The sequence below is a fragment of the Callospermophilus lateralis genome, chromosome 10, assembly GCF_048772815.1.
Source record: "Callospermophilus lateralis isolate mCalLat2 chromosome 10, mCalLat2.hap1, whole genome shotgun sequence".
NCBI classification, from domain to species: domain Eukaryota; kingdom Metazoa; phylum Chordata; class Mammalia; order Rodentia; family Sciuridae; genus Callospermophilus; species Callospermophilus lateralis.
The window spans coordinates 11,298,728-11,312,108 of record NC_135314.1 but is presented as its reverse complement, the minus strand read 5'-3'; the positions used below and the strand labels follow the sequence as shown (position 1 = coordinate 11,312,108).

The window sequence follows — 13,381 nt, the reverse complement described above, 5'->3', positions numbered from 1 at the left end:
AAGGTAATTGAGTCTTGTGTGTTTATTTTGATCTCACTAGCTAACTTCTATGCTGCGAACCTCTTGTATGAAACCAGCGTGCTGGTCACGCGGTGGAAGGCAGGAGAGAGCAGTGGGCACAGGAAGGCCAGCATAGAGAAATGCCCTCATAACTCATTTTTCCTTGGGGCAGGCAAGCTGTGTTCCTCTAACTAGGAGAACCACATCTTGGAGGTCAAGCATAAGTGGGTTTCTAGGCCACTCCTGGCTGACACAGGTAGTTCGAGTGGCACCATAGCAGCTGAAGGGTCAGAGTTTGCTGAAGGGTCAGAGTTCATAGGCACAACAGGCTGGACTATTTAAAATTGAAGGATGATGGGTGAACCACACACTCCACTCCACCATGGTCAATAAGCAAAATGTGGCTGCCTAAGCCTGATACCATTGGTCCCCTAGCACACTGAGAATCAGAGGCTGGGCCTGGAGGAAGCCCTTCCACCCTTCACCAGGACCTGCACATACTTTCAGTACCCGATCTACTCTGTTGAAATCTACGGAAGGAGAATAAAGGATCTTAAATTCCTAGGTCAGACCAACCTGGCTACCAACTGCCATCACAGGTGGCCTTTACTCCTGGCAGACAAGGGCAGAGAGGCACTGGCCAGGAGGCAAACTTCATCTTGGAGGTTTGGAGATGCGTGGCTATAGTTAGACCCTTGGGCAGAGTTTACCCAAGGCTCACAGACTGAGATTTCAGTTTCCAACCAATTGAGGAGAAATGCACAGGACAGTATGGATCTGGTGCCCTCTAGTGGTCACCGACAGTCAAGCTCCATGTCAGAGTGGGTGAACTTGCTATGAAGGAAAAGCTACTCTTGAATTTTCTCTAATGCAGTTCTTACTAGAACATAAAGAAACCAGAAAGACAAAAATCATGTTGTAATCATGTCATCAGTATTTTATCAAAAGCCCTAAGACACTTCATAGCTGTCCTGAAACAAAATAATTTTACACATTTTCTTTTGAGAATATATTTATTAAGTTCTAAGAACTTTGAATAACTGTTATTTTAAAAATCAGAGTGAAAACTGGGAAAGTAGAAATTTCAACATTTTTCATCAAAGATGGTAATTATTTTGCCTAAAAGAAAGGTGGGATAGTAGTTTTGAAAGCTTCAGCAACTGGTGAGCTTTATCTTGGTCGCCACTTTATGTCCTTTACCCCATGAAACTGTCTTTTCAAAGCAGTGTTATCTGCCCATGGAGAATTTAAACAGGTATCATCATCATTTTCTTCCAATTTCTGGAAATAAATATGTCTTGCTCAGGAAGGCATCTCAGGAAGGTGGCCAACCTCCCCTCTCCCTCCCTCCCAGAGCAGGACGCTTCCAGCTAACCTGGGGGACATCCCTGGAGAGAGGCAGAAGCTCTAGGAAGGTCCCTCCCGACATCCTACAGAACTTGCAGCCCCACCTGCCCCTAGCCCTGAGGTGAGGCATGGGGCGCAAGCCCTGGGTCCCAGCTCTGTTGAAAACCCACCACCAAACAGCTACCTTGAGCTCCTCCTGTCGCCTGTGATAATACAGCATCAGCTGCTTTTGCTCCTCACTGCTAATAATAGGTTCGCGGGCTGGTGCTCCCTGTCCCCTCTAAAAAAGAGGAAAGCAAATTGTAGACTAAGGATTCTTCTTGCATCAACAATCCAGAAAATTGCAACAAAGGATTTATAACTGCCTCTGCCATCTGAAAGTCATCCTGATTCAAAGTGAATCTTATGGGGTGTCTTGGATTTCACAGTACCTGTGCTCTGGAGACAGCAGCTGCACTATGCTGTCCCCATCACAGCCACTCCCAAGAGAGCCACTGTAGGCCCAATGGGGGTGGGAGACAGACACCATGGAGGACTTGGTTCCCAACATCATAGAGTCATGATTTAGGTGCATGCATAAACCAAGGCAGCCCCGCAGGCAGACAGCTACTTGACAGCCTCAGAGGACTCTACCCCTTCCTCCTCTTTCTCTGAAGAGCACTGGGGGCTTGTGAAACTTAGAAGTGCTCTAGGCTGGATCTGTCATTTCAGAACACATTTTTATTGACTTGCAGCCTTGCTTTTTTAGGTTGAAATTAACATGGCACATACCTCCTCCCTACAAATTAACATAAACTCCAGATATGGCCAATTAAACCACATTTTCTTCCAGTTTTTATTGTGTACACAGAGAAGATATTTATTGTAAGCCCAAGCCAACAGGATTCAAGTATTTGTACAAATAGTTTAAAAATCTTTCAGGTACTACATATTGTTATCAGTTTGAACATAAATAAGAAACACTGGTATGTTAAAGCAAAGATACTTACTTGCTGAAGCTTGACAATAATTTTGGTTTTTTCATTTTTCCCCACATAGTCTGAAAGCTTCTTTGTTCTTCTTAACTCCTTGGCTGCCCACCACAGTTGCGCCTCTGATTCTTTAATGACACTGAGTCCTGCCTGGGGTCAATCAGAAGAACTGGCTTCAAAGGTGTGAGGATGAGCCACAGGTGTGGCCCCTCCCAGGGGTGCAGAGCCTGGCAGTGGCCCTTCCAGCAGGGGACAGCTTCTGGCATCCTCCATCCCACTCAGAGTTCTTGCTGTTTTTAGCATCTTCCCTGTTAAGTTTCCAATCAGGCCCAGACTCAGTTACCTTCTTGCTGTGGTAAATGGGGAGTAACCTCATCTGTAATACCAGGTCCTTCTTAGATGGACCTATGGCCATGGGGAAACCATGGAATCCAGGGAAAAACAGGCATATGGGGCTGCTTCTCTGTTTCTGCATATTCCACCTACTCAAGGTGGCTTAGCAAGATATATGTTACCTAAAAAGAATAAATGAAAATTTCAAAGGAAAATGGACTGTAAGAGGGGATGTGGCTCAAGCGGTAGCGCGCTCGCCTGGCATGCGTGCGGTCCGGGTTCGATCCTCAGCACCACATACAAACAAAGATGTTGTGTCTGCCGAAAACTAAAAAAAATGAATATTAAAAAAAAGAAAATGGACTGTAAGAGTGAGGAAAGAACACTGACCACAGTGTAAGGCTGTAACACAAAATGTCATGGAAAAAGGCCGATATCTTTGGATGGAAACAGCACAAGTTAGGTTTCTGGCTTTCCAGCAGCCAAAGAAAATAGAAATGATCTTCAAAAATCCTCTACATGTGGATGGAATCCCTCATCTCTGACTACCACCCTCTCAGGGTCCTTTCCTGAATTCTGAACACTGCTCTGAAGCATGAAGCAAAAACTGCTCCCTTAAGGGGACAGCCTAGCCAGAAGGGCTTCGAGGGAACATGACCTCCCCTCCAGACTGCCCAGGAACCCGTACCTGAGTTCCTGACAGATCTTCTTTATTTTCAAATTCCATCCGGATGGGATCATAGGGCGGCAACCCCATGGGGTAAACAATCATCACTGCACCTCGAAGCTGGTCCAGGGCGTCTTTGACCATCTCCATGGTGACACACACACTGGCTTCCACTTGTTTCTGAAAGTGAATGAGGCACTGTTACCTACAACCTGGCCAGTCCACGCAGTAAGTGTTGCTCAGGCTCCAGTAGAAGACTCCTGCCAGATCCTGCCAGCACAACAAACAGCAATCACACAGTTCTTGCTCTTCAAGTGACTTCCACTACCTGAGGACTAAGCCAGGTCCACTGTGGCCCAGATCAGACAGCAGACTATGAGCAGCACAGCGAGAAGTGTGGTGCTTGAAGAAAGGGCCAAATCTAGCAGCATGGATGGGAGAGGGTAAGGAAAGGCTGTGGAGGGACAAGGCCTCTTACGTGGGCCTTAAAACATGAGGGGACTGGAAAGGTGGAACTGCTAGCAGGTGCTTCAGGACACACACAGAGCAGAGAAGTGCAGGTACCAACCCACTTGGCCCCAGGCAGGCAGGAGAAGAGAGACGGGGCTGGGCAGACTGCTGTTTGTATGGCTATGGGAGCCAGCAAGGAGTTCGCATTTACTCTGCCACGTGATGGGCAGTGACTGGCTCTTCTGGGAAGGAGTGATATTTTGGGAGATTAACCTTGAAGTGGATAGAATGGACCTAATTAGAGGGAGACCAGTTACAGAGGAATGGGTGATACAATAAAGGGAATATCTGGCTTTGCCCTTGGCTCTTAGCACAGAGCTTCAAATAGAATGATAGAAGTCTCTTGTTATTTATAACAAAGCTCCTTTCACCAATACCCAGGTTTGTGCTAACAAAGTGATCCATGGTGAGCACTGAAAACCTGCGCTGCACATGGCAAAGAATGTTAAGAGATGGGGCCCAGTGGGAGGTGATTAGGTCACAGGGATGCCATCCTTGGAAGGGACTAATGTAGTGCTCATAGGATCTAGATTAAGTTCTTGCAAAAGTGTGCTGTTGTTAGTGAGGCTATCCCACTCGAATGGCCCCTTTTGCACACTCTGCTGTGTTGTGACATAGCGACACATGCATGTGTGTGTGTGTGGGGGGGGGTGTATGTGTGTCTTACAGTCAAACATAAGGGATCATCTGACAATAGACTTTTAGCTACCAAGCTTGTAAGCAAATAAAGCTTCTTTATAAAGTACTCAGCCACGGGTATCTTGTTATAGGAACAAAAAAATGGACTAAGATGATTTCCAGGAAAGGGCTGGCCATGCCAGAAAGATCAAGTTCATAATTAGAGGATTGAAACTTTCAGCCTCACCCTGAGCCCCAACCATCAGGGAGGGGAGGGTGGCTATACTGAACTTGATCAGGTGGCCAAATGATTTAATCATGCCTGTCAAACCTTGATAAAAATTCTGGGGATAAAGGCTCAGTGGGGCTTCCTGGTAGGTGGATACACTGATGTTCTGGTCACACACACAGACTCCGTGGGCAGAAAGCACAGGAGCTCTGCTCCTCTTCTGCGTGACGATTTCTGAGTTGCACCCTTTATAATGGATGTGCGAACATGAATACAGTGCTTTCAATCAGTTGAGTCACTCTAACAAATTACTAAGTTGGGGTGGGGAAATGGGAAGCCCCAAATTTATACCCAGGTTACAGAGAAGTGTGGGTACTGTGGGGAACCCACTTGCAGCTGGTGCCTGAAGGTAGGAGGAGTGATGGTGGTCACCCTGCCCTCTAACTTGTGGGATCTGATATTAACTCCAGTAGTGTCAGAACTGAAGGGTTTTGCTCTTAACTTGTGGTGTCTGTGCTGTGGATAGTTGAGTGTCAGAACTGACATGTATTATAGGACACCCAGTTGGTATCGGAAAGCAGAAGGTTACAGGAGCTTGGAGGTGGCTGCAGAACCAAAGGAAGGAGGTGGACTTAAGAGGCATCTCAGGAGCAAGCAGTATAGGACGTAAAGCACATGGGGGACAGCGGGGGACACACTGAAGACACAGGGTTGCAGCCTGTCAACCAAAACACTGGTGACTCTGTTAACCAAAACAGAAAAGCTGGCGTGGTGTGCTCAGTCTTAGGTACAGAATATGGAGGGGAAAGGAGTGAGGGAAACAATGAGTTCAGGTCTAGAAAATTTGAGTTTGAAGTGCTGCTGGACACTGAGGTACAGCCTTCTCAGAACCTTGGGCTGGAAACTTGGGCTTCAATTTCAGGAAGATGCTGGGGTAGAGAGGACAGACGTGCAAGAGTTAGCTGAAGAGGGATGGAATCTGCCATTGGCAGAAGAGACAAAACACTAAGGGAAAATGAGAGCCGAGGAAAAAGCACCCTGGTAAATCTACAGGCAAAGAGAAGTGCCGCAAACAAACAGGATTTCCACAGAACACACTGTGTGGAGCAAAAGGGGTGGAACACTCCAGCCTGCTGTTTTCTTATCATGTCTTGAGATGTGCTGAAATAACGAGAGGTTGACATTTATTATTATTACTTTTTAAAAGGTTCTTAGGCCGAATACATTTCGCAAACATTGGATGGAACCAAGGCCTTTCCAGTAAGTCTTCACAGAGCCTTTATTAAATTAATAGAAAGTCTTCCCTGATGCTCTTGAAAGATTAGTTAAGGGCTTCAAGAGTCTCAGAAATATTTAAAGTAACAGTTTTGCCAAGTGAATCAGAAGGAGTACAAGAAAAAGCAGTTAAATCAAGATAACCGCAGATGAGGCGGCAGCAACTAATGTCATCCATTAAAAGTAAATGCAACAGGTAAAAATGGCATTTCTTTAAGTATCTTTAAAAATTATTTTAAATTATTTTCTGCCAGATACACATTACCTGCATATCAATGATATCATTTATGCCTCTCCTTCTGTAAAATACATTTATATATTTATATAAATATTTGAGAAAATTACAAAAAACTAATTTGTATTAAACACAAACTGTGTCAATCAAGAATCATAGGGCTATTCTATGGTCATGATACTCAAATCCCCCTGTACTTATTCTTAAGTTCTTCACATAGGTAAAAGAAACAAAATCAGTTTAAGTTAATTCATACTTGTATTATAAATATGAACCTATTTTCACACAGATCAACAAAAACTTATCTGCCTGGTAAGAATTAGAAGGATTTTGGCTAACTTTCATAATTATAAAAAGGAAAAGCTAGGTCCCACCCCAAACATGCTTGTTTCTTTTGCTTCTGGAAGGCAAAAATTAAAAAACAAACAGAAAACATCGGTTGACAGGTAATTCCAGAAGATACCATTTTAGAAACTGTATTTCAAAAGCCTAGCTTTAGAGCATCATTTTAAAAAGCTGACCTTAGATATTATTGCTTTGGCTTCTTCTATAGTCTTCTTTAAAACTTGCTTCATTTTTTCATTTGGAGCTATAAAAATAAAAAAGAAGAGGAAGAGAGACAGCCATCAAATATACAGTCTCTGGACTCTCCTGAACCTCTTGTGAGAGTCAGGAAGCATGTGCAAGAAGAGAGCCTGCGCCTCTGGAACGTAGGGGAGGGATTCAGGAAGCCTAGCTGTGGGGAATTAGGTAATAATCCCATCTTGACAACAGGGGCCTGCAGTGTACTGTATATAAAGTGAAAAAGACTTACAAAGAGTAGGAGTACCCATCCTTGCATAGAGAGGGCCAGCAAACTTCTTGTAAGGCCAGACAGTCAATCTTTTAAGCTTTTCAGGCTTCAGTGCAGCTACTCAACTCTGCCACAAGAGCACAAAAGTAGCCACAGACAATATTTAAATGAACCAGGTGGCTGTAAAACCTTATAAAAATAGGAAAGCTGGCAAAGCAGAAGCAGGCATGAGGCCCTGATTCCCCAACATTGCATAAAAAATGAAATAAATAAGCCACTGATTGCATTTGGCACATGGCCCATAATCTGCTGATTCTTAGAAAAGGGGAAAAAAATAACTTGAAAGTTTAGGAGCAAAAGACATGGAAATGGAGTATATAAATCTAGGGGTTATATAGCAAGTTGAAACCATACACTTAATTAATAACAGTATTAATTACACATTGAAAATATTAGAAATACAAACCAGTATTAGAATAAAAATGGTTAATTTAGGGCAATATTTGTTTAAAGATGAATAATGAACTGCTAACTGGTCATATACACACATACATATATATATATATATATATATATATATATATATATATATATATATATATATATAGCTGTTGTTGTTGATAATGATGTAATTTCTTCTAAAAAGCAAAGAATATCTCCAGACTGAGAATGAGTTTAGTTATGAAAAGATATGGAAGAAAACCATTTTTTCAGGTTAAAATTCAAAGGAAATGGGGCTGAGGAATAAGAGCAGCTCAGTGGTAGAGTATGTACTTTGTATGTGCAAGGCCCTGGGGAGTTCAAAATCCCCAGCACCAAAAAATAAATGAATAAATAAATAAAAGAACAATATTTGGACTCCTTATTATCCTCAATATTTAAAAAAAAAACAAACTTTTTTTTTGATCTTGTAATGGCCCTGCAGGGATACTACTTTATATATATTCTTCTGCTCTTATTTTTTGGGTACCAAGAATTACACCCAGAGAGAGCACTTAACCACTGAGCCACATCCTCAGCCCTGAGACATGGCCTCACCAAGTTGCTGAGGTTGGCTCTGAACACACAATTCTCCTGTTTCAGCTTCTAGAGCCACTATACCACACCAGGCTCTTCTGCTCTTAATAGTGTTTTAGGGACATAGTAGATATTTAGGTGTTTCTTAAATGATCAATTATAATTAAAATGGAGCTTTTTACACAGGTTAAAAGAGATAAGATATCAAAAAGGATTTTCACTCCTTTTTCCCCTTTAAATCCCACATTATCAATCATCTACCAAAAGGAGGATTTCTTCAGTGTTCTGCCCCATACTAAAGTGCTTTGCATCAGAGAGGTATGTCCTCTAAACAAACCCAACATCTGCAAATGGTAGCACCCAACCTTCATTACATTTTCAATAAACACCTACCCCAAACTACTGGACTGAACCATATAAAATTGCCAGTACTCAGCCATTTCTAAACTACAGAAATGGTAATTTCATATGGTTCGTTGATACACTTATAATCTAGTGGCAATTTAGTAACCACAAGAAGACAGAAGCCTCCTTATCCACCTAAATCATTCTGGATTAGTCTTACCAAGGAGTCACACCAAGCAATCTCTCCTAACTTTGTATAGAATGAATAGTTTTGTTTTTAACTTCAATGACTGCTTTCATATACTGGTATTTCAGGCCTGCATACAGAAATGGTCAATTACCTTGTCCATTCCTTCGTCCGATGTCATCCTTTTTAAATACTGAACCTCCACTGGGGATACATTTTTCGCCCCATTCATCTTTTAATTTCAGTTCTTCAATCTGCTCATCTGTCAGTCCTTGCATATTGGGAGGGAGAAATATGCCATGTTCTGCTAATTCTTCCATTTCTTAAAGAGAAGGGAATGTTAAGACAATATATATCATAATCATCACTGTAATATTTCAGACGCCACAAAAATGGAAGGTCAGAGAGCTAGTCCATCTGGCCCACTTACTATGTGCCAGTCCTGTCCCTGATCCTTGACAAAGTCACCGATTCATGCTCAGTCAATGGAAACAGAGAGAGCTCAAGCACTCACCCCCAGTCCCAGGCAGTTGGCTGCAGATTCTGTGTGCTAAAGCTTTGCCCCATGCTGTGGTGCCTGGAACTCAGGAGGTACAAAATCAAGTCAGGGAAAGCCTCCATAGGCATTTGGGGCTTTACCATCTTCCCAAAGGGTCCCCACAGATGATCTCATAAGTGTGACCTTGTGAGGCAGGTAAGACAGTTATCGACCTCCAGTCTTCCTTGGCTTACAGCTCTATCATCTGAGGCTGGCTTGTATTGCTTCATAGATAATTTAAATAAATCAGTGGGGAGGATTTAAAGCAGCTTACTACACCTCTCGAAAATAAGAGACATGGGCCTCGGTGTTTTAGTTATTATGTTCATTATCCAAATGCATAGCTTTATAGTCTTCCTAATCCACATACATTCACCCACAACCAGTCTACATATTAAGTAAAACTGCCTGGCTTTTTTCCTCTCTCCTCCTTCCCTTCCTCTCTTTCTGTGAAGAAGGTAAGTGGAACTAGGTGTTCCCACAAGACTGTCAAGATATCATGTGACCTGTAGGGATACAATACTATGGAATGAATGGTGTAACTGAATTTTATTTTCCCCCTTCTAGACTCTCAGCAACTGGGGGACAATCTCTTTAGTCAATCTCCTCTTCCTAAGGCAGAATACTGATGCCTGCGGAGTCACAGCTGACACTGGCAACTGGATTCTAAGTACACCAACATGACTTTTACATTCGGCACCACATTTTCAGTTTATATATTGAGTTCCTTTTCTTCTCAAATGCTTTAATTTAAAAATAACATGTTGAGCCTATTTTGGAAGCACATGTTTAATTCAGAAACTAACATGCTCCTAAAAACATGAACAGACACTAATATGGCAGTATGTATAAATGTGGATGTATAACCAATGTGATCCTGCAATCTGTACAAGTGGTAAAAATAAGAATTCATATCCCACTTGAATCAAATGTATGAAATATGATATGTCAAGATCATTGTAATGTTTTGAGCAACCAATAAAAAAAAATGCTTCCACAAAAAAAAAATCCCAATGGTGCAAAAATCACACATTTATGTATTTTAATAAATCATATAACCTATTTTATATAGTTAGATATTACTAGATCACAAGTTTATTAATTTTACATAGCTGTCATATATGTATATACAGTTACATACACATTCAATAATGATGATAATAATTATAATAATACCAGAGAATCACGTTAAGGTCTAAGCTGTGCTCTAAAATATAGAAGCTACCATACAAACGTGTCTTTTAAAAATTAATTAAAATGAGAAAAATTTAAAATTCAGTTCCTTAGTAGCATCAGCCATGTTTCAAGTGTTCAACATCCACAAGTAGCTCGTGCATGCGGATCAGACACCATAAACGGGGGCACTCCCCTTCTCTTGGTCACTGGTGCTCTAGAGTGGAGGGGGGTGACCACACACTGTACAGGGGAACTCCGCTTGTTTCCAAGGAGACGGGAAACACTTGCTCACAGCTTCTCCCCTCTCAAGGACGTCCCAAGGCAGACACTGCTTTACCTCGAGTGTCTCAAAACAGGGCAAGCACCGTCTGTAAACCCAAGCGGGTACCATTCCACCCTCACACCTGTTCTTCAGCCCGGTCTGGCTCCCTTTTATTCCCACTTATTCATAGCACCCCGAATCCCGGCTTGGGACGTGGGACCCTGGGCCTCATCCACTGCCCCTCGGAGCCGGGGGTGTCAGGCCCGCTCTACGTTCTTCCTATTTTCGTTGTTGTTGATCCTTGGTTCGCCCCGGTGTCCCATTTCGCTCTCGGAGGAAGCAAAGCCTTTCAACCCTCCACAGACTTGGCCCCTCGCCCCGAGGCCCGCCCGAGCCCACCTTCCATCCCAGGGCGCCCAGTCCTCACCCGCCCGGCCCACGCCCGCCCCGGGCTCTGCTGTCCCCCACACGGCCCCGCCGGCCGCACCTGAGCAGAGACGCTGCACCTTGAGCCGCCCGTTGTAGACCCGGGCCACCTGCGCCGTGAGCTCCTCCAGCTCCGCGCTCCCCGGCGCCTGCAGGAGGAACTGGCTCTCGTCGCCCCGTTTCACGTGCAGTAGAACCATGGCGGCCCTGGAGGACCCGCCGAGGCGACGAAAAGGACCGCGACAGGCGACCTGCAGGCTGCGTCGAGGTCTTCCCCGGCGGCGAGCAGCGGCGACCTAACCGCTGTGGAGGTTGGAACCCCGGGTTCGGGCGTCCGACGGGCTGGGAACGGCGCTCGCTCCCGGAAGTGTACGTTGCCAGCAGCAACCACGGTCAGAACCAGCCCTAAGTCAGCGGTGTAGGAAAACCCGGGTGCCGGACACCTGACAATCCGCTTCCGTGCGTAGCTGCTGCCTGAGCAACAAACCACACGGAACGCAAGGGCCGCCGACCCAGGCCGCAGGGGGGAGCGGGATTCCAGCGAACCGACCCCGGAAGTGGACGTTGCTCCAGCAACTCAGACTAAGTCGCTGGTGGGGAGGGCGGACCGCCAGTCGACTCTCTAGGGGCCCAAGATTTCACCCAGGGAAATGGGCGGGCCGAGGCAGGTGGGTGCTAGGTCGGGAATGGGTGGGCTGATGGGCACCAGAGGGGCCAGGTTTAGCAACACTTTCCCCATAGTCGCCCCAAATCCCAGAGTCTTTTCCGCCGTTGGCAGTCTTTACTTCCGGAAACGACTCACGCTGCTTCCGGTCTGGGGAAGTTTGGAGTAGAGCTCTAGGTCTTTGCTTCCAGCTGTCTGTGTAGGTCAGGTTTAGAGGCTCCGGGGGGCCTGGGCGAGTGCCAGAACTTATTTGTGCAGGCTGATTCGGATTTACGTGTCTACGGTAGCCCACAAGGTTGTGGCAGAGCAGTCCTCCCAAAAATATCCAGTTAGGTGTCGAACAACACATCTTAACCAGAAGGGCAAGCAGCGTATTCACTGTTTCTTCCTGGCGCCCTACGACACAGCTGAGGATCCAGAGTCTTGGCTCTCATGGAGATTTAGTGTGACGAATAGGAAAACAAAAATGAAAGCGCAAGGCAAATTCAAATAGAGGTATAAAGAAGTCTAAACAGGATGCACGTGCTATGTGGCTTTGTAATGATGCTAAACCTGTAGTTTGCTACGTTTTGGAGTTTGTGGGTTTTGTTTTGAGGTTTTTAAGAGAGGTTTCAGATCCCAAATGCGAGAATTTGGAATGAATTCCCCCTTCTGAAGCACGTTACCTTAAACTTTAGGTCCCCCATACGTGAATAACTGACCTCAGTTACCTGACTTCAAAACAACATAAACTGAGGGATCTGAGCCACTGACACTTTTAAGAGCTTAGGCTGTGGCAAGATTAATTCATGTCTGCTTCTCTGAACACCCAGAGATCAGACTGCAACAGAATGAAGTCCTGTTAGCCAAGAGGGTTCAAATATTTAAAGAAAAAAAAAGATGACATTTGCTGTGGCCTTGTGCTTTGTGACTAGTTGTCTGTGTATTTAGGTACTGTTCATTTTTAGGGCAAAGGTATCCTTTGACCATTGTTGGGAACTGCCACATAAGGAGCCGAATGATGGAAATGTGGAGACTGGTTTCCCAGAGCATAGAAACAGGTGGATCCCATCTGGGATGGCAAGGGAGTGGACGTTACCCAAAGGGAGTGGGCAGCCTTCTTGTTCCTTTGTAATACTACCCCTTACCTTTTTTGGGTGGAATGTTGTATTGAAGGACTCTCCTCAATAAATAGGTTTTGGAAAGGTAAAATTTCTAAGCTGCTTCTAAACTGCAAAGCCTGAGTTAAAGTGTAAAAGACCGGGCATTGTAAAGCTACAAGGCTTGGGTTAAAGAGTAAAAGACCAAGTATTGTTAAGTTCCCCTGCTACCCCCAAAACCTGTAACCCCTGTTGCTGTTAGGACAATACCTGAACTGCCCAGTAAATATTTCCACTGACTCCCGGGTTGCCTAATAACTTGGGACTCTGTGTAGTATGTCACGTAGGCATTGCAGGACCTAAACCAATCAGTTTGAATGTGTACCCCGCTTAGGGGTGACCAATCACCCCTGCCCAATCTGTTCCCGCTAATGAATGTACTAATCATGTCTCAGAGTTGTTGTTCAATTCTCCCGCACCTCATGATGATTTGTTCTGATGTATGCAAAGCCCCCACCCCCTCCAAAAAGTGTACTTAAGCTCTGCCTGACCTCTGCTCTGGGCTCTGGGCTGCTCTCCCTTCTTGAGCAAGCCTGCCTGGAGCCTCAGCGCGCTGAATCGGATCCTCAATAAACTCCCTCTTGCTTATTGCATAAAGTCAGTCTCTTGGTGGTCTCTTCCTCCGACGCTTCGCCGGACCCTTACAGTT

The 13,381-nt window shown here is 44.6% G+C and overlaps 1 protein-coding gene across 2 annotated transcripts; it reads right to left on the bottom strand.

The window, feature by feature from the left end:
* Positions 1-1,016: 1,016 nt before the first annotated feature.
* Positions 1,017-11,414, bottom strand: Cfap298 (cilia and flagella associated protein 298). Of its 2 annotated transcripts, XM_076868488.2 has the most exons (7): positions 10,991-11,414; positions 8,682-8,849; positions 6,707-6,774; positions 3,340-3,498; positions 2,337-2,468; positions 1,532-1,627; positions 1,018-1,281 (listed from the first exon to the last, which is right to left on the bottom strand). In XM_076868488.2, exons 1-7 carry the CDS (start codon positions 11,127-11,129, stop codon positions 1,171-1,173), a joined length of 873 nt encoding a protein of 290 aa, XP_076724603.1. In that variant the 5' UTR covers positions 11,130-11,414; the 3' UTR covers positions 1,018-1,170. The 2 variants fall into 2 exon arrangements, with proteins under 2 accessions (XP_076724604.1, XP_076724603.1); XM_076868489.1 differs by lacking the exons at positions 6,707-6,774; positions 10,991-11,414 and having other exon boundaries at positions 1,017-1,281; positions 8,682-8,840.
* Between the last annotated feature and the right edge of the window lie 1,967 nt (positions 11,415-13,381).

Excerpts from the sequence above, each read along its gene's own strand:
- Cfap298 (XM_076868488.2), bottom strand. The coding sequence starts at position 11,129 with ATGGTTCTACTGCACGTGAAACGGGGCGACGAGAGCCAGTTCCTCCTG. Across the intron at positions 8,850-10,990 it reads GGTGCAGCGTCTCTGCTCAG|AAATGGAAGAATTAGCAGAA; the intron begins GTGCGGCCGGCG and ends CTTCTCTTTAAG. Across the intron at positions 1,628-2,336 it reads TTATTGTCAAGCTTCAGCAA|AGGGGACAGGGAGCACCAGC; the intron begins GTAAGTATCTTT and ends CCTCTTTTTTAG.